This window comes from Lichenostomus cassidix, chromosome W (assembly GCF_008360975.1).
Source record: "Lichenostomus cassidix isolate B80296 chromosome W, HeHo_3.0, whole genome shotgun sequence".
Lineage (NCBI taxonomy): Eukaryota > Metazoa > Chordata > Aves > Passeriformes > Meliphagidae > Lichenostomus > Lichenostomus cassidix.
This window is the reverse complement of record NC_139510.1, coordinates 21088835-21114404: the sequence shown is the minus strand read 5'-3', so window position 1 is coordinate 21114404 and position 25570 is coordinate 21088835. Positions and strand designations below refer to the sequence as shown.

General features: G+C 43.7%; 1 protein-coding gene and 1 long non-coding RNA gene across 2 annotated transcripts in view; both read left to right on the top strand.

Moving 5' to 3' along the window:
• Nucleotides 1-23851, top strand: part of LOC146425670 (uncharacterized) — a 420136-nt gene extending 396285 nt beyond the window's left edge. Inside the window, exon 2 of the long non-coding RNA XR_014846561.1 lies at nucleotides 21972-23851. This is a non-coding gene — a long non-coding RNA (uncharacterized LOC146425670). The remainder of the gene's footprint in view (nucleotides 1-21971) is intronic.
• Nucleotides 1514-21820, top strand: LOC146425671 (transcription factor BTF3-like). The gene is made up of 5 exons (XM_085041703.1): nucleotides 1514-1672; nucleotides 11456-11569; nucleotides 11777-11978; nucleotides 19969-20031; nucleotides 21445-21820. Exons 1-5 carry the CDS (start codon nucleotides 1604-1606, stop codon nucleotides 21489-21491), a joined length of 495 nt encoding a protein of 164 aa, XP_084897829.1. The 5' UTR covers nucleotides 1514-1603; the 3' UTR covers nucleotides 21492-21820.
• Nucleotides 23852-25570: the final 1719 nt, after the last annotated feature.

Genomic DNA, 25570 nt, shown 5'->3' with positions numbered 1-25570 from the left:
TCATCAATTTGCCTTGTAATTCTGAAATATTTCTTTTATACTGATGTCAGGCTGTGAATCTGAAGAATTGTATCGGGTTTGCAAGGCCAGGTTTTGGTGGCAGGGGGGCTACAGGGGTGGCTTCTGTGAGAAGCTGCTAGAAGCTGCCCCCATGTCCGGCAGAGCCAATGCCAGCTGGCTCCAAGACAGACCCACTACTGGCCAAGGCCAAGCCAATCAGAGATGGTAGTAGCACCTCTGGGACAACATATTTAAGAAAGGAAAGAAGTTATTGCCCAAAAGCAATTGCAGCCAGAGAAGAGAGGACTGAGAATATGCAGGAGCAACAACCCTGTAGACACCAAAGTCAGTAGAAAAGGAGGGGGTGGAGGTGCTCCAGGCACCAGAGCTGATTCCCCTGCAGCTCGTGGTGAAAACCATGGTGAAGCAGCGGTCCCCCTGCAGCCCATGGAGGTCCCTAGGGAAGCAGAGATTCACCTGCAGCCTGTGGAAGACCCCAGACTTAAGTAGGTGGATGCACCCGAAGAAGGTTGTGACCCCATGGGAAGCCCATGCTGGAGCAGGCTCCTGGCAGATTCTGTCGACCTGTGGAGAGGAGGACCCCCACACTGGAGCAGGTTTGCTGGTAGGACTTGTGACCCTATGGGGGACCCACACTGGAGCAGCTCATAAAGAACTGGATCTAAAATAAAAATCATGGATACAGGGACAAGGTTTGAATTGCATAAACATGAAAGAAAATACAACATTTAAATATCTTCTAGAAAAAAGAAAAAAGCCAAAACAAGGACAGATTCATTAATGGAAAAAAACCCCTGCTAGCTGAGGCTGCAAGCAAGAGATGGTGGGGGAAGCAGGGAGGGAATGGAGACAGGCCACACACACCAAACCAGATCGCAAACAGAAACGAACACGCCCGAAGGGAGGGGGGGAGAGGGGGAAAGAGGCGTGGGCTTTACCTTGCACCCCAGCTCAGCCACACAAATTTACTCTGTGCAGCGCAGTACAGCATACCTACTGGAGTTCATTGCTCCCTACAAGTAGCGTAACCCCCACTCCCCCTCTCATGCCTCTAACTCCTCCCGCGGTGGCGGCTCCGCCCCTCCAGATTTCACTGCCGCGTAGGGCGCACTCTCCTGGCTTAGGCAGTGGCAGAGCGGCGTGTCTGGCCTCCCTTCCGGCCGCCATCTCGCTTGTTCTCGGTCCTCATCCCGCTCCTACAACCCTCACCTCCCCTCGCTCTGGCACCGCTGCTTCCGCTCTAAGGTACAGAGGAGATGGTGGGGAGGGACTAGGGTGGAATTTGTTGTGCGACCACGGGCTGCGGGTTAGTAGGCGGCTGTGGTTGGAGCAAGGCAAGGCTGTTACGGGCAGGGCCTCAGGAGAGCTGATCTGAGCTTCGGCGGCACTGTGTGTGGCAGACCGGCCGCCCCCGACCGCCCCGTTAGGGCTTGAACGTGTTCCCGTCGGGTGTGCGAGTGCGGTGAGGGGTAGCTGCGGAGCCCCTTGTGCCCACCTACCTTACTGCCAGGCCCAGGTTGTGGCCTGTGCCGCCGAGTGCTTCCTGACCTGTTTTCCATGGGTGCTCTTGTTGCTTCCACAGATGAAAGAAACGATCATGAACCAAGAAAAGCTTGCCAAGCTCCAGGCCCAAGTGCGCATTGGTGGCAAGGTAGGAATTGTCTCCCATCTCTGCCTTCGGGATTGTGTGTCACTGTCCATACACTGGGCCTCTGATGTGGGATCCTGAAAACTCGGGTGGGGAGCAGCCCTAAAGACTCCTGGCTTGGCTGGACTGTCCTTGGGAGAAGCTGCACTGCTGCAGGGATTTCTAGTCAGTTCAGTAGAAGCAGAATGTAGGAGTTGAACCTCCAGCCTTTTTTGTTTGGATTTATTATATTATAGCTGACTTGTAGCCTATATTCTTATATAGGCTATATTAAAAGGTATCTGGGATGGGGCAACCCTGGATGTATGTACAAACCAGGGAATGAAACATTGTAGAGAAGCACTGCAGAAAGGGGCCTCGGGGTCCTGGTCGATGGTAAGTTGGATATGAGTCAGCAGTGCCCTGGCAGCCAGGAGGGCCAACTGTGTCATGGGGGTGCATCAGGCACAGCATTGCCAGCCAGTCAAGGAAGGTGATTATCCTGCTCCGCTCTGCAGTGGTGTAGCCTTGCCTCAACTACTGTGTGCAGTTTTGGGCACCACAATATAAGAAAGTGTTACGAACAACTGTGAGATCACTTAAAAAATAAGCAGCAAGGGTATCAGTAAAAACCAGATTCAATATTAAGTGACAGCATGACAAAGTTTGTTGGCAAGATTCACTCTACTACTTACTAGACAGTTGAGGCACACCAAGGAAAACAAGCAACAACAATACCAAACAAAATCCAGGCAATCAAAACAGAAATGAACCGAGAACCATCTAGGGGGGTGTGGGGGTGTGTGTGTATGTGCGTGTGATAAAAGGATAGTGAGGGCAAGGATAAAAAGGAACACAGCCTAAAAACTTTACAACGCTCAAACTTAACAGTACTTTAACTTAACTTATACTTTAAACCTAATAATTTAACAAAGGAACAACACTTAACTTATACCTTAACCTTAACAATTTGACAGAGGAATAACACTTAACAGCATCTAATGTAACTTATAACTTTCAAGTTAAACTTAGCAACTTAGCAAAAGATCAACCCTTAGCAGCATTTAACTTAGCTTATAACTTATGACTTAACCTTACTTACAGGCCTAACCTACTTATTGAAGGTACTTAAACATCTTAGAAAGCAGCATTTCTCCCAAATTTGCTATAGCATATGTGCACATGCATGCACAGACATAAAGAGTCAGTGCAAGTTACCTGTGAAAAATTCCCCTCAAGGGTAAGTGAAATATTCACTTCGGATGGCTTTGCATCTCCCCAGCGGGCAAAGGATCGGGCCTTGAGGGGTGGGGGTATCAGCCCAGGATTCAGCGTCGTTCAGCAATCCTCCCAGTATAGCAAACTTGAGAGTTTGCTAGCTCTGAGAGGCCCCACTCAGAGGGAGGTTGCTGGTCACAGCCTGCTGCAGTCCAGAAGAGCTCAAAGGGTCTCATTTTGGAGTGCTGTTTATAGGGTTGTAAGAGAGTGGGCTTTAGTCATAATAATATTTCATCCTGGCCACAGTTTGGGTCGGCACTTTTTTGAAAGTGTGAGAACAGGGATGTTATGCCATTCAGGCAGGGAAAACAGTTTCCAAGGCTGTTCATAAAGAAACCAGGAGTTCATTAGACAGCAGCAGTTCCTAGGAGCAGACAGTATTTCTGATAAGCTCAAGAAGAGCTGAGCCCAGGTGCTGTTTGTCAAGGCTGAGACCTAATGAGCATTTCTCAGATCGCAGTGTGGCCTCGAAAAAGGGGAGGGATGCACCACCACAGAAAGATAAAAAGCTAGAGAGCATCCAAAGGAGGGCTATGAAGATGGTAAAGGGTCTAGAAGGGAAGCCATACGAGGAGCAGCTGAGGTCACTTGGCTTGTTCAGCCTGGAGGAGACTGAGGGGGGACCTCAGCCTACAATTGTAGTTGCAGTCTACAATTTCCTCATGAGGGGAAGCAGAGGGGCAGACACTGATATCTCTGGTGACCAGTTACAGGATCCAAGGGAATGGCATAAAGCTATGTTAGGGAGGTTTAGTTGGATATTAGGAAAAGGTTCTTCACCCAGAGGGTGGTCAGGCGGAAGAACGGGCTCCCCAGAGCAATGGTCACAGCCCCAAGCCTGTCCAAGTTCAAGAAGCATTTGGACAATGCTCTCAGGCACATGGTTTGAATCTTGGGGCTGTCCTGTGCAGAGCCAAGAGTTGGACTCTATGATCCTTGTGGGTCCCTTCCAGCTCAGGATATTCTATGATTAAGATTTGAAGTAAGTAGACCTTACAGCAAATGATCTTGGGTATAGTTTTCATAATAGACTAGAGGGCTATGTTCCAAATTCTCATCACAAATCTTTAAGATGCCCATGGCTGTTTTCTTGCTTTTTAGAACAAAGCTGGAGTTTCTGTACTTGTCATACTCTTATCATTGTAGAATAACATGCTTGGAAGACCTTTTTATTTTATTATAACACCTGAATTTATGTAGCTTTGTGATTACTTATAATCTGAAAATAAAAAATTATGTTGAGTATAGTTGTATGCTAGTAAACATGTTAATTACAGTTTCAGTTTCAAGGCAAGAATTTGTTAGCAATTTATTCTTTTTTTATACCTGAGAAATGTGCACCCAATATTTAGAATACAAACTATTCTAAAATAAGACAATGGGAGCAGTGGTAAGGGACTCTGGAGTGCCGGTAGTTTTTTCATCAGTCCTCCTGGTCAAAAGGAAGGAATTTGAAAGGGTTAGTCAAATTTGGCAAATCAACAAATGGTTACAGGACTGATGCCACAGCTGGGGGTTTGGCTACCTAGACTATAGGACTTGGTTTGAGAAACCTGGTCTGCTAGGGGCTGATGGGTCCATGTGTCAGAAGAGGAAGATCATCTTCAGTCATAGGCTTGCCAAACTGGTGAAGAGGGCTTTAAACTAAAATTGCCAAGAGAGGGGAAACTCAGTCTATCCCACTCCTACTAGTTAGATGCCAGGGCCAGGGAGAGATGCCCAGAGCCTGGAGAGGGATCGCAGGTCAGCAGGAGAGCATCTGAAGAGCAGCACCAAGGAATTCCAGCCAGTAAGTCAGTTTCATCAGGGGCCCAACTTAAATGCCTCTATGCAAACACAGGCAGCGTGGGAAATAAACAGGATGCGCACATGCCTGCAGGGCCATGATCTTATTGGCAACACAGAGACATGGTGGGGAGGCTCCTGTGATGAGTGTTTGAATGGAAGGACATAGGCTCTTTAGGAAGAACAGGCAGGGGAGACAAGGAGGTGGTGTTGCCCTTTATGTCAATGAGCAGCTGGAGTGCATGGACCTCCACCTGGAGATGGATGATGTCGGGGTTTGACCCTGACTAAATGCCAGGCACCTCTGCTCTCTTCTGCCGCAGACGTGCAGGAGAGGGGAAAGAAAAAAAAACTGTTAAACACACACCGGATTCATGAGTTGAGGTAGAACACTGGTGGCAGGACGCACGGAAGAAGGACAAACAGGCTCAAAACTTAAAGTTGCGAAGTGATTTAATTACCTAACAGAGTCAGAGGATAAATGAGAGGTAAAAATAAGCTTTTCAGACACCATTTGTTCACTCACCCTCCTCCCTCTTAAGATATCATTTTTCTACTCACCCCCCTCCCTCCTTGTAACCAACAGCTCAGGTAGGGGGCAGGGTATGGGGTATTTTCTTAGTCCATAAATCTATTCATCACTACAATTCTTCTACTACAAAGACCGTTTCTCTGCTCATCTCAAGGCAGTTTTTCTGCTCACCCCTCTCCCTCTTAAAACACTGTTTCTCTGCTCACCCCCTTCTCTCTTTCCAACCAACAGCATGGGCAGGGGGCAGGGTAAGGGGTTTTTTCTCTGGTCAGTCTGTCCACTGTATGCAGGGGCTCAGATTGGGCAGGGCCTGCTCGGTTGATGGAGCCTCGGGTATTAACTAACCAGGTGGCCTTTGCTAAATGCCACTCCCAATTTTTGAAAGTCCCCCCACCAAGTGCCGTCAAGGTGGTTTTTAACAGTCCATTGTACCGTTCCACTTTTCCAGCGGCTAGTGCATGATAAGGGATATGATACACCCACTCAATGCCATGTTCCCTAGCCCAGGTGTTATCCACCTGCTCCTCTGGCGTGGGCTGCGGGTGAATTTTTGCACCCCTGTGTACTCCATGGGCTGCAGGGGGACCACCTGCCCCCCCCATATTCTTCACCACAGCTGGCAGAGGGTTTTCAGCTCCGGCACCTGGAGCACCTCCTCCCCCACCTTCTCCACTGACCTTGCTGTCTCCATGTTGTTCTCCCTTCACGTATTTTTACCTCCTTCTCCTCCTCTAGCTAAAAAGAAGTGCATGAGAACTTTGTTTTGTTTTTTTCTTAAATATGTTTTCACAGAGGCATAACTAGCACCTCTAATTGGCCCACACTTGGCCGGCAGCATGTCCATCACTTTCAGAGCCATCAGAGATTGGCTCTGCTGGACTTGATGAAAAACTTCCAGAACCTTCACACAGGACACACGGGACCCATCTTTGTGCCACTCCCCACCCCTCAGACACTTCCTCAGGCCTACTATAACAGATTTTGAGGGGTTTAAATTTCCCTTAGATGTTAAAGATACCTTGCTGATGTTCTGGGCTAAGCAAAACCACCACAGATGAGGAGCTGACTGAGAGTTTATGGGTCAGGATTAAAGGGAGGGCAGGGACAGTTGACATTATAGTGGGAGTCTGCTACAGGCAACCTGATCAGGAAGACTGAGTGGGTGAGGCCCTGTACAGACAGATAGGAGCAGCCTCACATTCAGAAGCCCTGGTCCTCATGGGGGACTTCAACCACCCTGATACCTGTTGGAGGGACAACACAGCAGAGCACAAGCAATCCAGGAGGTTCTTGGAATGTGTTGATGATGACTTCATTCTCCAAGTGATAGAGGAGCCAAGGAGGAGAGGTGCTATGCTGGACCTTATTCTCACCAACAAGGAGGGGCTGGTGGGGAATGTGAAGTTCTGGGCTGCACTGACCATGAAATGGTGGAGTTTGAGATCCTTCGGGCAGCAAGGAGTGCACACAGCAATCTCACTGTCCTGGGCTTCAGGAGAGCAGACTTTGGTCAGTTCAAGGATCTGATTGGTGGAGTGCCATGAGATAGGGCCCTAGAGGGAAGAGGGGCCCAAGAAAGTTGTTTGATATTCAAGGATCACCTCCTCCAAACTCAGGAGCAATGCATTCCAACAGAGGAAGTCAGGCAAAAATGCCAGGAGGCCTGTGTGGATGAACAAGGAGGTCCTGGACAAGCTCAAACAGAAAAAGGAACCCTACAGAGGGTGTAAGCAAGGACAGGTAGCTTGGGAGGTATACAGAGAGATTGTCTGAGCAGCCAGAGATCAGGTCAGGAAAGTTAAAGCACTGATAAAATTAAATCTGGCCAGGGATGTCAAGGGTAACAAGAAAATATTCTATAGGTACATCAGTGATAAAAGGAAGACTAGGGAAAATGTGTGCCCTTTCTGGAAGGATATGGGAGACCTGGTTACCCAGGACATGGAGAAGACTTAAGGTACTCAATGACTTTTTTGCCTCAGTTTTCACCAGCACACCACCTGAGTTGTAGAAGGTGAATGCAGGGATTGGGAGAATCAAGAATCACCCACTCTAGGAGAAGACCAGGTTTGAGACCATTTAATGAACCTGAGGGTGCACAAGTCCCTGTGACTTGATGAGATGCATCCATGGGTCCTGAGGGACCTAGCAGAGGAAGCGGCTAAACCAGTATCCATAATATTTGAGAAGTTGTGGCAGTCCAGTGAAGTTCCCACTGACTGCAAAAGGGGAAATATAATCCATGTTTTTAGAAAGGAAAATGCGGAAGACACAGAGAATTACAGGCCTGTCAGTCTCGCCTATCCAGTGCCCAGCAATATCATGGAACAGATCTTCCTGGTAACTATGCTGACACATGGAAAATAAGGATGTGATTTGTGACAGGCAACATGACTTCACTAAAGGCAAATCGTGCCTGAGAAATTTGGTGGCCTTCTATGATGGGGTTATGGAGTTGGTGGATGAGGGAAGAGTGACTGATGTCATCTACTTGGACTTGTGCAAAGCATTTGACACTGTCCCACATAACATCCTTGTCTCTAAACTGGAGAGACATGGATTTGACAGATGGACCACTCAGTGGATAAGGAATCAGCTGGATGGTTGTACTCAGATTTGTGGTCAACAGCTCAGTGTCCAAGGGGACAGCAGTGACCAGTGGCATCCTCAGGGGTCAGTATTTGGACCAGCACTGTTTAACATCTTTGTTGGTGACATGGTCAGTGGGATTGAGTGCACCCTCAGCAAGTTTGTTGATGACACCAAGCTGTGTAGTGCAGTCGACACACTGGAGGGAAGGGAGGCCATCCAGAAGGACCTGGACAAACTTGAAAAGTGGGCCCCCAAGAACCTCATGAAGTTCAACAAGGCCAAGTGTGAGGTCCTGCACCTGAGTCAGGGCAATCCCAAGCATGAGTACAGGCTGAGTGGAGAATGGATTGACAGCAGCCCTAGGGAGAAAGACTTTGGGATGATAGTTGATGAAAAAGTCAACATGACTTGGCTATGTGTGCTAGGTGCCTAGAAAGCCAATGTTGCGCTGGGCTGCATCAAAAAAAGTGTGACAAGCAGGTCGAGGGAGGTGATTGTGCCCCTCTGCTCCACTCTTGTGAGATCCCACCTGGAGTACTGCTTCCAGCTCTGGTGTCCCCAACATAAGGACATGGACCTGTTGGAGTGAGTCCAGAGGAGGCTATGAAGATGCTCTGAGGGCTGGAGCACCTCTGCTGTGGTGACAGGCTGAGAGAGTTGGAGTTGTTCAACCTGGAGAAGTCTTCAGGGAGACCTTAGAGACCCTTCCAGTGCCTAAAGGGGCTCCAAGAGAATTGGAGAGGGACTTTTTACAGAGGCATGGAATGATGGGACAAGGAGCAACAGTTTTAAACTGAAAGAAGGTAGATTTAGATTGGACACAAGAAACTTTTCACTATGAGGGTGGTGAGGCACTGGCACAGGTTGCCCTGAGAAGTTGTGTTTCCCCATCCCTGGAAGTGTTCAAGGTCAGGTTGGATGGGGTTTGGAGCAACCTGGTCTAGTGGAAGGTGTCCCTGCCCACAGCAGGGGGGTTGGTACTAAATAATCTTTGAGATATCTTCCAGCCCAAACTACTCTGTGATTCTATCCAGCAGAACTCTAGTAGCTTTTATTCACGTGTTGAAGCTTTTTGCCTTTATATGGATATTTAGGCAGCCTTAAATCAGGATTAATCCAGTAATTAACTGGTTTGGTGATTTTGTGCATTCTTTATATGGATTACTAGTTAAGCAAAGGACTGCTGTATTATATTGATGATTATGTGCATGTTACTAGCATGTGTGTATTTGCCTATCGAGGGCTTTAACCTTTATCACTACTGTTTTGGGGTTTTTTTTCTTCTTTCTTGTGAGAAAAGGTTGCACATTGCCTCTGATGGGAGATTTTCATAACACTGCGGGCCTGAAGATCTTAAAAATAAGATAAATATTATATTTAGGTGGAAGGCTATTGTAATACTTTATTATGTGGAATTTGATATTTTTGTGTAGGGTGTTGATACAGATAAATGTCTTGTTGATTCTTACAAACCTTTTTCCTGGAGAAGTCTAGAGCTCTGTAGGGGAACTTAACCTTTGCTTGTTTTGCTTTCTAAAAAGGAGTGGTCTGGAATATTATGTAGAAGTATTTTTTAAAAAATATATTTCATACAATCATTTATGTTTGAAAATACCTCTTAAGGTCATGTCCATAAAATATTTTGGGAAAATATGTGTTCTTCAAATTTTACACAAATGTGTAAGTCCATCAGATGGAGATGTCTATTTGGAATAAAAAAAAGAGTGTTTTGGGTTTTCTCATTTTCATTTGTTAATTATATTTTTGATAGCTTTATGGTCTCTGACTCTTTATTGTCAAAATTTGACAACTTAAGAAAGATTGTCTAAGGAAAAATTAATGGGCTTCAGAAATTACTGAAAACTGCTCAGAAGTGGTGGCAGCAGAGGCAAACTGACTTTTTCAGTATCACAATCAGCTGTTCAACCTTATTATTTGGCTGAGAAATGATATTGTCCAAACTTCTACTTATGTCATGTGCCAATTTTGGATTTTCAAAGCTATTTTATTATGCCTTAGTTTTACATTGTTCCAGTAACCTTTAAGCAATCTTGAAGCTCATTTCCTTAAACCCTGATGATGCTACGTAAGTTGCAGCCTGAAAAGACAGCTGTAAACTGTGGCCAGAACTGCTACTTATTTTTCACAACTGTTTCATAACTTCTTGGAATAAAAATGTCAGAAGTAGAGCAACAATGAAAGTTCATCCTAATTCTAGGTAACTTGTTCCACCTAAACAGTTGACATTCACAGCTCTAGGTAATCCCTAACATAAACCAGATGCAACTCCATATTGTCTTGACACTGTAAAGGATAAGGGATAGAAAAAAAAAAAAAAAGAGACCATTTGTATTTACTGGGATGGTAGACTAAAATCTGTTGTGCATTCTTCAATAGGAAGCTGATGGTTAGGGGCATTCCAGAAAACTTTTTCTGACCACTGTGGACCTGATTTCTCCCCCCTTCCTTTACAACAATGGTATAAGTCACTGGAGTGCAGACATGGCCTGTCACGATGCTGATCATCATTAGTATTGCTATAGCAGTTACACTTGCACACACCTCCTGCTGTGCAGCACATATACTTTCAAGAATTACACTGCTCTGTCTGGCAATGAATGGATAACCAGATGAATTAAGAATTCAGTTACTCAGAACTTTAAAGATCAAAGATATTTTTAGGGGTTAGTCATAGGAATGATGTCTGAATAGATCTTTCTGTAGAGGTTGATTTGTCACCAAATTAATGATGCCTTAAAGCTGGTAAAAATAAGAGGCAGACACAGCAGTATAGAGAAAAAAGGGTATTACCTTGGTTTTAATAGGATCCCAGGTCCACCCTTGTCAAAGGTGGAATCACGCCGAGGAGCACACCGTGTACAAAGCGTATACAATTTTATGGGCCTTACAAATTGGCATATCTACCTAAAATCCCCCAATAAGAAACTTAATAAATGAAGTAATTGTCTCCCTATTCTAATTATCCCCCCCTAAATGAGGCTACAGTCTAGTTTACAAAAACATGTTCCAGAGAGGAGGCCCCATCCAAGGTTGGAGCCTCTAGTTCTGAGATAGTAGGGATGTTTCGTCTTCCCCAGATTATAGACATATAGGGCTAAGGTACAGGGAGTGAAAGGTACAAGGAATGGGAAAGGGTATAAAATGTATAAAAAGGGTATAAACAGAAAAGACAAAAACCATCAGGCATCATTAAGCTAGCAACTCTTTAGGTATACAGGACTGTAGAGTATGTCAGTCTTCAGGAGATGATCAGTTTTCAGTTTTATGCCTATGGTAACAGACAAGGATACACTTGCAGTTTTTCTTTCCTAAGTAGGATGTTGCAGAATCCCCATGAGACTTAAGAAATAAAGCTTCTGTGGTGCATTGCTTCCTAAAATCTCACACTTCTCACAAACGTGCAAAGCTTGCTTTAGCAAGGGAAAGACTGCTGCAGTGCAGTTGAAGGAGTGAGGTTGTATGTGCTGTAACACAGAAATAGAACTTTACATACAAAGTTGATTTGTAGATGGCTGCAGAGTAGTTATATGGCCACAAGGATTAGAGTTTGTAAAGAACTAATTAAATATTAATAACTTTTTTTTTTTTTTTTTGCAAAGGGTACTGCCCGCAGAAAGAAGAAGGTTGTCCATAGAACAGCTACAGCAGATGACAAGAAACTTCAGTTTTCTTTGAAGAAACTGGGTGTCAACAATATTTCTGGAATTGAAGAGGTAATTGCTTGAAAGGAAAAAAAGCTTTTCTATATAGAAATATGTAAAAAACTTAATTTCCTTGTAAGTAACATCTTAAACTTGACTGTAAATTATCTATAGGTGCTTAATTGAGCTTTAGGAACTTCAACTAGTTTCCTGTTAAATTGAAAAATCATGCTAAACTGCTTGAAATACTGGTTTTGGTTTTGTTTTTTTCCCTTGCAGGTAAATATGTTTACCAACCAAGGAACAGTCATTCACTTCAATAACCCTAAAGTTCAGGCATCCCTGGCTGCTAACACTTTCACTATCACTGGCCATGCTGAGACAAAGCAGCTGACAGAAATGCTTCCTAGCATCTTAAATCAGCTTGGAGCTGACAGTTTGACTAGCCTGAGGAGACTGGCGGAAGCCCTACCCAAGCAATGTAAGTTAAAACTTGAATGCATTTCCTGCTGGCAGCTATGGGGATTATTTGAATAGCTGCAGTGAAATTCAGTGCACTCTTACTGTCTGCAAGCATATTATAAAAATGCTTCTAAAGAAATGAGACAAATCTTATTTATAGCTCAAATCCAACGATGAATAAAGCAGAGGCACCTGTTTCTCAGCATATCTTGCAGCTGGTCTAGGACTAGAAAGTTGTAGCCAGACTTGATTTCACTGTAGTTTACTGCTTGCTATGGCTACCATATTTTGGCATACCTAGTTCATCAAAGCTAGATAGAGTTACTTTTAGAAAATTAGGTTTTAAAAGAAGGTATGTCTGTTTTGACACTTTTAATGGAAACAAACAGTAGGGAGAGGGACTTAAGGACAGACATCTTGCTACTGCTTTGTTCCCTCACAGGTGTGGTGAAGGTATTATTTCTTGCATGGGCTTTTAGATACCTAAGAGGGAATTATACAGCATTTTAAAGGAAATATAATTTCTGTGTGCATAGAAGAGTGTAGAGAACAGGACTGGCATGGTCATTAAGCTAGATACGCTAACTTTGTATTCTATCCTTAAATTAGTAAAAGAACCTGAACACTTTTTCTCCCTAAAATTATGTGAGAAAAGTAGAGGAGGGACTTAAATATGTGGTGTTTGGAAAAGGTGCTACTGCTACAGGGTAAGAATTGGGAGCAAAAGACAGACTTGATACTGGGACCATTTTTCATGTCCTGCATGTAGGGTCTTCCTACTTACTTTCTACTTCTTGTGGCAGTTATGGGCTTGATTGTTACGGTTTTTCTTTCTGTGCTTTGCTGCCAACAAAGATAGACTCTATTTCCATTCCTAAAGCTGATGATGCTTTTCTTCTCTCAACTTCTTACTGAAAAAAATTCTGCTAGAAATAGTGTTCAGGAAGTGAGGTAAACTGCTTTCCCAATGAAACTTAGGTCCCTCCTTCCTAGTGTCAGCTGTGGGGCTTGAAAGAAAGAAAACTTGAAGGATTTAAAATGAACCTGGTAAGATCTCTCTTCTTATAAAAAGGTGAGACAACTATTTATTTAAGGGAGGGGCTATTTATCAGGGAATGTATAATAGGACAAGGGGTAACATTTTTAAAGTGACAGAGGGCAAGTTTAGATTAGTGTCATGGGTTTTAGATAGGACATTGCCAGGAGGACGCACGAAAGAGGGCAACCAGGCTCTAAGCTTAAAGTTGCAAAAAAAAAAAAGTGCTTTAATTACCTAACAGAGTTGGAGGATAAATGCAAGGCAAAAATAAACTTTTCATACAGTTTTTGTTCGCTACCCCCCTCCCTCTTACGAACCTATAGTATTCACCCCCTTTCTTCTTTTATAATTAACAAGCTGGGTAGGGGGCAGGGTGTGGGGTCTCTTCTCAGTCTACAGAGCAGATTTTCAAATTTATTTATCACCACAATTCTTCTACTATAAATACTCTTTATCTCTACTTATTTCTCTCTCTCTCCAGATAGGTTTTCTGCTCTCACCCCCACCCTCTTAAGAAGCAGTCTCTGCATTCACCCCCCTTCCCTTTTTCCAAACCAGCAACACAGACAGGGGGCAGGGTGAGAGGGGTTCTCTGGTCAGTTCAATCAGGGAGAGGGGTTTTTCTACTTAGCCACGGGGTCCCTCCCACGAGAGACAGTCCTCTAGGAACTTCTTTGGTGTGGGTCCAATCTCACAAGCAACATCCCGCCCGAATTCTGTTGCAACATGAGTCTTCTTGTCCATAAAGTGCAGACTCTCCCAAGCCAAGGCTATGCTGCTTTCATCCTAGGAGCAAGGCCTTTCTCTTCCTTGAAAAGACCTCTGTAGCTTTAACTCTTTCAAGACTCCAAACTGGATCAGAGCTCTCTCTAGGCATCCACCTGCTCCTCTGGCATGGGCTGTGGGTGGATTTCTGCATCCTTGTGGACTCCATGGGCTGCAGGGGGACCTCCTGCTTCCCCATGGCCTTCACCATGGCTAGCAGAGAGTTTTCAGCTCCGGCACCGGGAACACCTCCTCCCCCACCTTCTTCACTGACCTTTGCGTCTCCATGCTGTTCTCTCTCACATATTTTCACCTCCACCTCCTCCTCCTCCAACTACAAAGAAGTGAAAGAAGTGCGTGCCTGCTTTGTTTTGATTGTTTCTTAAATATGTTTTCACAGAGGCGTAACCAGCACCTCCAATTGCCCCAAACTTGGCCGGCAGCATGTCCATCACCTTCAGAGCCATCAGAGATTGGCTCTGCTGGACTTGATGTAAAAACGTCCAGAACTTTCACTCAGGACACACAGGAGCCATCTTTGTGCCACTCTCCACCCCTCAGACACCTCCCCAGGCCTACCACAACAGCTTCTGAGGGGTCCAAATTTCTCCTAGATGTTAAAAATACTTTACTGATGTTTTGGGCCAATCAAAACCACCACAATTAGATATTAGGAAGAAATTCTTTATTCAGATGGTGGTGAGGTACTGACATGGGTTGCCCAGTGAAGCTGTGGCTGCCCCATCCCTGGAAGTGTTCAAGGTGAGGTTGGACAGGGCTTGGAGCAACCTGGTTCTTGTGGAAAGTGTCCCTGCTCATGTCAGGGGGATGGAACATGATGGTCTTTAAGGTCATTCCAACCTAAAGTATTCTGTGTTTCTATGATTCATGTTAATTCCTTCCTGTTGTTTTGGATGCCACCTGTCCCAGGGACAAATGCTTATAACAGACACCTCAAATCAATGTGCCTGCCACTCTTCTGCTACAATTGTTCTTTTTTTTTTCACTTCATCACATTTTTATATGTGGAATAATACTGTTCCCAATAATAGCTTTGCTATAGTTATGACAAAGTTGTGCTTGTGTCTGGGAAAGGGTGGGGCTGTGTCTGACTTGACAAGCATGTTTGTCATGGTATAAGTCATTACTGCTGGGAAACAGTGGAGAAACTTGTTCAAGTCATGCAACTCCTGTGGTTTGAATTAAGGCAGCAATCTGATATAAACATGACATAAATATCTCCGAGCTCTTTTATCTCTGAAGGCAGTTTCCCAAGGGATCCCACGCAATAGTGCTCTAAACAGCTGAAAGTTTGCCTCTCTGAGGTTTAAGGTCCTGACTACTGTTTTACCCATCCAGTACCCCTCAAAACTGAGAATTCTACCTAGGCATGATGGCTGCAGCCCAGGCTGCCTCCAATCTTGACCTCTCCAATAAGTTAGAGAGACTTTAGAATCATAGAATCATCAAGGTTGGAAGAGACCTTTTAAGATCATCAAACCCAACTGTCAACCCAGCATTACCACTGTAACCCCTAAACCATATCACCCAGCACCAGATCCAGATGCCTCTTAAACACCTCCAGGGATGGTGACTCCACCACCTTCCTGGGCAACCTATTCCAATGCCCGACCACCCTAACAGTGAAATTTTTTTTCTAATATCTAATCTGAATCTCATGTCTCAGGTTAAGGCCATAAGTTCTTCCGCATTAGTGAGCAACAGGTCCAGCAGTACCTCTCCTCTGGTTGGGCTCTCCATCACCTATACTAGGAAGTTGTCCTCAAAGCACTTCTATTGGGTCTGGCTGACACGGAGTTAACTTTCCCCATAGCAGCCCTCACAGTGCTGTGCTGTGCTGTGTGTTGGTAGCTAAAAAGGTGTTGATAACATACCAGTGCTTTGGCATTGAGGCTGTCTCTCCAACAATACCCCCCCTTCACCCCCCAAGGACAGTAGGCTGGTGGTGGGCAAATATCTTTGGAAGGGCCATAGCCAGGACAGCTGATCCCAACTGACCAAAGGGATATTAACATTTTCTCAGCAATAAAAGTTAAGAGAAAGGAGGAGGAAGGGTGGGGTGGGGGCATTCATTATTAAGGTATTTGTCTCCTGGAGCAACTGCTACACATACTGAAGCCTTTGTCCCACAAAGTGGTCAGACATTGCATGTTGATGGGAAGTAGAGAATAAATCTTTTGTCTTCCTTTGCTTCCACATGCAGCCTTTGCTTTTGCTTTATTCACCTGCCTTTATCTTGACCCATGAGTTTTGTTCCATCGTATTTTCTCCCCTCTCAGGTCTTGCTGAAGAGGAGAGTGATAGAGCAGCTTGGTGGGCACTTGGTATCTGGCCACAGTCAACGCATTACAGCACTCCACTAGTTTCCTGGACTGCTTGCAATTCACTGTGCCATTTTTCCAGTAGATATCTGGGTGGTTAAAGTCCCCTATCAGGATCAGGGCATGCGAGCATGATGCTTCCTCACAGTTGAACCACAAAGTTTCCTTTCTTGACTTGGTTTTTAATTTTCACCCATAAGCTTTCAACCTGCGTATTGCTGTTCTTCAAAGATCGCTTCATGCAATCAATCCTGGTTTTGGCATAGACAGCAACTCCCCCACCTCTCCTTCCTTGTCTGTCCCTTCTGAATAGTTTATAGCCATCAATCATAGCACTCTAATCATGCAATCCCACCAAATTTCTGTGATAGCAATCAGGTGGTGGTTTTCCATTTGGGCAGCTGTTTCCAGCTCCTGTTTGTTTCCCGTGCTGCATACACAGCTATAGAGGCACTTCAGCTGGGCTATCAGCTACATCCACTTTTTAGAGGAGCTCACCCTAATTCCCTTGAGGCAATTCACAGGTGTTTTCTGTTTCTTCCTCATGTCTTGGTAGCCCCTGGCTCTTCTCAAGTGCTTAGAAAACCATGTCTTTCCCCCAATAAATCTAGTTTAAAGCTCTGTTTATAAGTCCAGCCAGCTTATTACCCAGGACACTCTTGCCCTGCTTGGTCACTTGAGCCCCATGAAAATTCATTTATTCCCCTTCTGGCTGCCTTACACCACTTAATGTTAGGTATCAGGAGATGGTGCAGTTCTTTCTGCTTTAGGGAAGTTTCTGAATAGTGTGAAACCATTATAGCTAGCTCATGCAGTCAGGGTTTGACTAGCATTTAGCATAATTTGGGGGTGGCATTTGAATAAACAATCCCCACACACATCTGCAGCATTTCATGCTCCAGTAATTCCTACCCAAGAGTGATAGCCTTAAAGATGTTTTGTGTGTGTTTTTACTGTTGGTAGAAGCTGGAGTAGCATACAAGTCTGTGGATTCACTGAGTCTTCTTCCACCAGCATACAAAATTCAGACTTCCTTAGATGTGACCTTGTGCACATCTACACTGGTGTCTAGGCAGACCTCTGTCAGGAACTGTAGACTAGATGGATTATCATTCTGCTTTAGTGTGTCAGCCTGCTCACATTTGTAGAATACACCCTCTACTCCCATTATATTTGCTCCTCATATAAAGCATTTAAATTATTTGTACCTTGTAAATTAGGCACTGATTTGTTTCAAAACATGGAATGGCTTTTACCTTTTCTTTTTCAGTTATGTCCCACTTCTATAGCTCTCTAGTCTCATTAAGAAATATACTATATTTGATAAACTATGTTAGCAGGCTGTAAGTTGAATTCCAAGGGGGACTTAAGGCTTCAAAATATATCTATTAATGCACAAAAATGCACCAGTGTATTTTCTAGGAGAATGTACATCTACTTGAAACATTGTCATTTTATGTGAGCAAAAAAACATAACACTTTTAAATAAAGGCTTTTTTGGATACAGTGGCAATGTTATGATGCCTGTTAACAATAGACATCATGCCACAGATGCAGAGTAGCTAGGCAAGCTGCTTTTGTGGTGCATTTTTGGAAGCAACTGTTCTTTGAGCCCTTTAGGTTATAATGCTTAAGCTAGGTGTGTCTTAATAGCAACAAATGCAGTTGCAGGGATTTATAGGGTTTAGCCAGAGCTTGCCCATTTTTCAACTGTGCTAAAAGCCTGGCTAAATGCTGCCACATTAGGCTTGCCTGCAGATTGCTGTGGTGGGTTAACTTTGGCTGGATGTCAGGTGCCCACCAAGCTATACTATGAATCCCATCCATCAACAAGATGAGGAGAAGATACAATAGGAGACTTGTGGGTTGAGATAAGGACAGGGGGAGATCACTCACCAATTGCCATCATGGGCAAAACAGACTCGACTTGGGGAAATTATTGAATGTATTACCCATCAAATCAGAGCAGGATAATGAGAAATAAGAACAAATCTTAAAACCCCTTCCCCCCACCCTTCCCTTCTTCCTGGGCTTAACTTCACTTCCAACTCTTCGACCTTCTACCCCTGAGTGACATTGGAGAATGGGGAATAGGGGTTGTGGTCAGTTCCTAATGCTGTGTCTCTACCACTCCTTTCTCCTCACTATTCCCCTGCTCCAGTGTGGGTCCCTTCCACGGGGTGCAGTCCTTCTGGAACAGGCTGCTCCAGCATGATTCCCCCACGAGGTCACAGGTCCTGCCAGCAAACCTGCTCCAGCATGGGATTCTCTCTGCAGGTCCTGCCAGGAGCCTGCTCCAGCACAGGCTTTCCACAGGGTCACAGCCTCCTTTGGGAATTTACCTGCTTTAGTGTGGGGTCCTCCACAGGCTGCAGGTGGATCTCTGCTCCACCATGGACCTCCATGGGTCACTGACAATGTTGACCTTGTCCTTAAACCCTTACAGAACAAAGTTTATGCATTCATCTATTTTTGTTCTCTAGAAATTGGGATACAGCAATTTCAGAAGTCTAGTATAAACTCATCTCTTTGCTCATGCTTTTCTTGAAAACTGAGGAGGATTAATTAGGATTAAATGGAGGTAATGGGCTAAACTGTCTCATATTCTCAAGGTAGTACTGTTAAGAATAGCAGTAAAAGCAGTGGCATGGGCACCCAAGGACTTGAGATATCTATTCTTAGCATTATACTGCTTCAGTTTCACAGATGCTCATTGGTCTACTACAATGGACAGGGTTTAGTCTCACTAGCACTGGCAAATATAATGGGAATAGTTAAGAAATTACTGAGTCACTAGAGATGTGGACCAGGACATGTGGTTACCTTAACCACTGAAGTATAAAACTGCGTATCCAGTTCCACATTCCTCTGGCTTTGCCAGGGAACAATATTTTTAATTGCCTCTAGTCATGTGTCTAATTGCAGTGATGCCTTAAAGACCCTAGAAATGAAACAACACACTTTTGATATAATATTAATATAGGAGATAATATAAAAGCTGGTCTTTATTGGAGGCCTCCATGGGGCAGATATGGAAAAATATCCACACAAGCCAACCCTCACGATGCAAATACAGTTTTATAAGTTTAGCAAATTAGCATATTTGACAAAAATCACCAATTAGGACCACAAGAGGTGAGGTAATTTTCCCCCACTTCAACCCTCTCTGGAGCCCCCCCCCCCTTGGTACTAGCTGTACTTTGTTTATGAAAATGTGTCCTGAAGAGCTGTTTTTCAACCTTGGTAGCCAGGGAGAACCAAGATAGGACAGGGGCCCCTGGAATGTGTTTGGTCTTTCTGCCTAGGAAAAGGGTATGGAAAACTACTGGGACTAGCTACTAACAGAATAATTGGCTACAGAGCTACAACTATATGTGTAACAAATACAGAGAATATATAAAGGAAAAAGGCAAAAAATCAGCATGGCATCAGCAGCTTCACAATTACACCTTAGTTTTCTTGAAGGCCTAGGATCGTAAGATCTTAAGAATTCCTTATGACTTGCTAATGTTGTAAAATATGTATGTGCAATCAATAAACCAAGCTGCTTTTAAGAGAAATTGGCAAAATCAGTCTCTGTGCTTTTAGCTGAAAATTATTACCATGCAAGGCACTATATCTGGAACCAAGATGGTGACTAGTAAACTGGGTTAGCGTGCATCTTCTCATTTTTCAGCTGGCCTGTTTGAGCATTATTAGTAACATAGAATTAGTTGTAGATGTTTTTTCAGCAGGGGAACTGGATAGAGCATTGCAATTTAGCTCAGACTGATAATATTTTCAAAAAACAAAGCAAAGCACCTTTGTAATCAAGATGCTTATGGTGAGCTTGACTGATGCTTTTGAACTGCTTGCTCTTGCAGCTATGGATGGAAAAGCACCACTTGCTGCTGGTGGTGATGATGATGATGATGATGAAGTTCCAGGTAAGAACAAGCATGCAGTGGAAGAAAAAGAAGTGAATTTTGCTGAGAGATAGTATATGCAGTATAAGATTGAGCCAAGGACAGTAAGAGTATTGACTAGTCATTCCTTTCAGTACCTGAAGGGGGGTTGCAAGATAGCTGGAGGGGGACCTTTTACAAGGGCATGGAGTGACAGGATAAGGGGGAATGGCTTTAAACTGAAAGAGGATAGATATGCATTAGATATTAATTAGATATTGTCCCTCTGTACTTGGCACTGGTGAGGCCACACCTTGAGTACTGTGCCCAATTTTGGACCCCTCCAAGAAAGACATTGAGGTGCTGAAGCGTGTCCTGAGAAGGGCAATGGAGCTGGGGAAGGGTCTGAAACACAAGTCTTATGAGGAGCAGCTGCGGGAGCTGGAGGGGCTCAGCCTGGTGAAAAGGAGGCTTAGGGGAGACCTTAGCACTCTCTACAACTACCTGAAAGGAGGTTGTAGCAAGGTGGGGATTGGCATCTTCTCCCAGGTAACAAGTGACAGGATGAGAGGAAACAGCCTCGAGCTGTTCCAAGGGAGGTTCAGGTTGAACATCAGGAAGAATTTCTTCTCAGAAAGAGAGATTAAGCATTGAAACAAGCTGCCCAGGGAAGTGGTGGAGTCTCCATCCCTGGAAGTGTTCAAGAAACGACTGGACGTGGCACTTAGTGCTCTGGTCTAGTTGAGAAGGTGATGTTCAGTCAAAGGTTGGACCCAATGATCTTGGAAGACTTTTCAACTTTAATGATTCTGTAACTCTGTGATTAGGAAGAAATTCTTTACTGTGAGGGTGGTGAGGCACTGGCACAGGTTGCCCAGAGAAGCTGTGGCTGCCTCATGCCTGGAAGTGTTCAAGGCCAGGTTGGAAAGGGGCTTGGAGTAACTTGGTCTAGTAAAAGGTGTCCCTGCCCATGTCTGAGTGTGAATGAAATTATCTTTAAGGTCCCTTCCAACTCAGGCCATTCTGTGACTTTTTTATAGAATTTCTGTGGGCATTGTTTTCAGATACAATATGAGACTTAGATGGATAATTGGTTTGAGCTAGCATTTTTGTCCTGTGTAGGAATAATAGCTATGGCTAAGATAATTATTTAACATTCAATAAGAAGAGTGCTAACAAACTGCCTTTTCAGTATCACTTTGCCTTGCTGTAGGTATGGTGAAGTTAAATGCTCTTAGAATTGGGCTTTATAATTATTTCAAACTTAGTTGTTTGAACAAGAAGAACGAACCATGAAACTCTTAAATGTTGTTTGGTTTGTATTTTATAAGCAGATTTTATTTCTTTTGCCATGTAACCACTTAATATGACCTGGAACTTTTTTTTTGGGGGGGGGAGGGAATTGGCAAAGCAGAAGTAGGTCAGACTTGAATTTCAACATTTTTCTTTTTCTAGATCTTGTTGAAAACTTTGATGAAGCTTCAAAGAATGAGGCAAACTGAACTAAGTAACACTTTGTGAATAAAATTAAAACTTGAAAATCTACATGGAGCTGCTATTTTATATTGTGACTGCTTTTATTTGATTTAATTTTTATTTTCTGATGAGATCTCAAGATGTGTAATATTTGGAAACTCCTGAACCTACAGCTCTTCTTCAGTTATTGTTTGTACACAGTATCGTTTTTGTGGCCTAGTTTAACAAGCCTATGCTTTGAAATAAGTTAGATTGCTAGTGAATCTCTACCTAGACACAAATTTTGAGCAACTTCTATACAAGCAAAACCCCACCTTTAATGAACTTTGGCATACAATAAAGAATGTAAAATGAACTTTTTTGTGTGGCTATTTGTCAGAAAAGCAAGAAAAATCACTTTACTATAACTATTAATCAATCATAAAAGGTCTTGCTTTTTTTCAGAGCATCTTCCTTTTTGCTCTGTTAGAAAACTGGCTTTAAAAAATTTTCAATGCATAATGGAGCATTTAAGACTTAATTGGTGAATTCCTAGTGTTTGTGGGTCAGAGCACATGCACTGTGTTCCTAAGACACTTTGTTATCTGCTGAATTTAAAAAAAAGAGACCTGTATTATACAACTACTTTATGGTTGTAGGGGGTTTATGTGGCAAGGTTGGGGGGCTGCAGGAGTGGCTTCTGTGGGAAGACACCAGAAGCTTCCCTTATGTCTGACAGAGCCAATGCCAGCCAGCTCCAACACAGACCTGGTTCTGACCAAGGCCAAGCCAATCAGTGATGGTGGTAGCACCTCTGGGACAGCAAATTTAAGAAGGGGGGAGTGTTGCCTTTCAGCTGGTAGAAATATGAAGCAGACACAGCAGTAAAGGGAAAAAGGGTATTACCTTGGCTTTAATAGGATCCTAGGTCCACCCTTGTCAAAGGTAGAAACACGCCGAGAAGCACACCCCGTACAAATCGTATACAATTTTATGGACCTCGCAAATTAGCATATCTACCTAAAATCCCCCAATAAGAAACTTAATAGATGAAGTAATTGTCCCCCTATTCTAATTCCCCCCCCCCAATGAGACTACAGCCTAGTTTACAAAATATGTTCCCGAGAGAGAGACTCCATCCAAGGTTGAAGCCTCTAGTTCTGAGATAGTATAGAGCTCTTGGCCTCCTACTGTGAATGTTTGGTCTTCCTGCTTTGCAAAACCCCCAAACTAAGCTAAATATCAGACTACAAGAATCACAAGTATGTGGGGCTAAGGTACAAAGAATGTGTGTAGAGGGTACAAGGAAAGGGAAAGGGTATAAATGTTGGGGAAGATGACATAGGAAAGTCTTATGATTACCTGGCAAAAGATGCTGAAAACAAGCTCTGAGTTACTGAACAACTAGAAAACAATGGTATAGCTGACTGAAAGTAATTCCCTTCTTGATGAAACAACACCCTCTGCCTGCAGGCAGGTCCAAGGGTCAGAACAGACCCTGCCTGCTTGGCAGAGGGTCCAAAAAGCAGGTTTTTAGGGTTTAAAATATAACCCCGTATGGTAATGCGATGATTCTTATAGGTTGTATGTAAATGTTGTAGGATTTGTAGCTTGTTCTAGATTGGTTAATGAGAATTAGAATATTTAACACAGAAGATTATTTATTGTATTGTAAACGGCAGATCGCTCTCTTGGCATCCGATCTCTCTCTCTCTCTCGCTTCTCTGACCTGCTTTGAGCTGCATCTTGCAGCCCTTGGCAGGTCTCCTACACCCACGCCCTTCCACAATAAACCCCCATGCTTTAAAACCTGACTTCAGAGATCTCTCGTCTCCATCCCGTCCTCGTAACCAAATCCTACAGAATTAAATCCTACATATAAAAATGTATAAAAAAGGGTATAAAAAGAAAAGACAAAAAATCATCAGGCACCAAGCGGAAGCTGGGCAGCACCAGCCAAGAGCGAGAAGTGAGAATATGTGAGAGAAAAAACTGCAGACAGCAAGGTCAGGGAAGAAGGAGAAGGAGGAGGTGCTCCAGGCACTGGACCAGAGATTCCCCTGCAGCCCAGGGTGAGGCAGGCTCTCCCCCCTGCAGTCCATAGAGGTCCATGGAGCAGCAGAGATCCATCTGCAGCCCATGGAGAACCACATCCTGGAACAGGTGCAATTGCCTAAAGGAGGCTGTGACCCCATGGGAAGCCCGCACTGGAGCAGGCTTCTGGCATGATCTGTGCAGAGAGAAGCCCGTGCTGAAGCAGGTTTGCTAGCAGGACCCGTGACCCTTTGACTGAAGCCTGTCTGGGTGGAAATGTGTGTATTTAAAGTTATGTTCCTTAATAATTGCTCTATAGACAGCATCTTTACTTCTGTTAATATTTGATTAAAAATCTGTTTATGGTTCTTCACTGTTGTCGTTGTTGATTCATTTTTTTGTCTCAGCCATTGCCTAGCTATGAGAAAACAGAATTTGAGCAATTAGAAAGTGGATGCACAAAGTTTTGTTTTCTCCTTGGTATAATTATTTCCCATCTGTATTATTGTTCTCTATGAATAGAGATGCTCGCTTCTGTAGATTTCATTTACCTCCACAACCAACTGTTGTGGTGTGGTTTAACCCCAGCCAGCAACTAAGACCCATGCAGCCACTCACTCCTCCCAGTGGGATGGGGGAGAAAATCAGAAAAGGGAGAAAACTTGAGGGTTGAGATAAAGACAGTTTAATAATAAGGAAAAGGAAAAAAATAGCAGAGAGAGAAAAATAAAACCCAAGAAAGACAAGTGATGCAAATGAAAACAATTGCTTACCAACTGCCCCATGCCCAACCAGTCCCTGAGCAGCAGTACCCCCACCAACCTGCCCCCTAGTTTTATTGCTGAGCATAAGCCATATGGTCTGAAATATCCCTTCGATCAGTTGGGGTCAACTGCCCCAGCTATGTCCCACACAACTTCTTGTGCACTCCCAGCTTACTCACAGGTGAGGCAGAGTTCATGACATCTGTGATCACATGCTGCACAGTCAATTTTGCAAAAATAATTTAGTAAATCACGAAAAAGCAACTTGTTTGCTAAACTGTGAAACAGTATACTTTTGTTGAACTTTTGTTAATGACTAAAAATATTTTATTAACACTCCCATAAGAAATTACACTGGTAAGTGCTTTTGTCAAAAGGCTTGGAGAGAAGCAACTTGGAATTAGATTTTGATTGCAGAATTTTCAAATTCCTCAGGTCCTGTGGCATGCTGTGGCAAGAAAGCACTGTGCTGCCTTCAGATCCCGGGGTGTGGTTCAAAGGTAGCTCCTAGTATCTTCATCTTCTCCCTGCCATCAGAGGCTAAAGAAATTGTTCACTCAAAATCAGCAGGCTGACATTTCAGAACATTATGAACCCTGAATGAGGGGCTTTAAAATTTTTATTTTTATAAACAATTAAGTGTGTGATGTGGGGTTAGGGTCTTTTAATCCTAGAACTTTTATATTGATAATTATTTATACCAAGAGAATCAAGACTTCTTTGTTGTGTTTCAGAGAAACACAAAGTATGTGAAGTATGCTGTTAATATTTCATAATCACCGTCTGTGCTTTCTTGATGCTGATTTTTCCAGTGAGTAAAGCTTTTTCTTTGTAAAGATTTTCCCCACTTTCCCCCCCCCCTTTATTCTAGCTCTAAATTTTCCACAAGGTGCCTGAATCATAGCTTAAGAACTACTGCAGGCAGATCCCTGTAGGGCACTGTTATGCCCTGGTCTACTCGGCAGGTTTAGAGGTAGGTTGTTTGATTTACTCTGGGCATGCACAGAAGAACATTCTCAGGAGGTTCACTAACAAACTTTTACTTGCAGACTTTAGAACATTAAGGTAGAATAAGGTACTTGGCAAATTTTAAAATGTAGCCATTTTGGTTACAAATGCAATATAAAAGCATAAAAATAACACTTAACAAAATGTATAAGGGAAAAGTATAAGAGTAGAAAGATACATAATCACCACCTGTGGATCCAGTGACGAGACTTGATTGTTGCAATTTTGATGTTCATTGGTCAAAGTGATGGTGTTATGATCCGTCTATTAAAGTTCTTAGAAATACCTCTGCCCGACTTAAGATGCAAACGAGACCATAT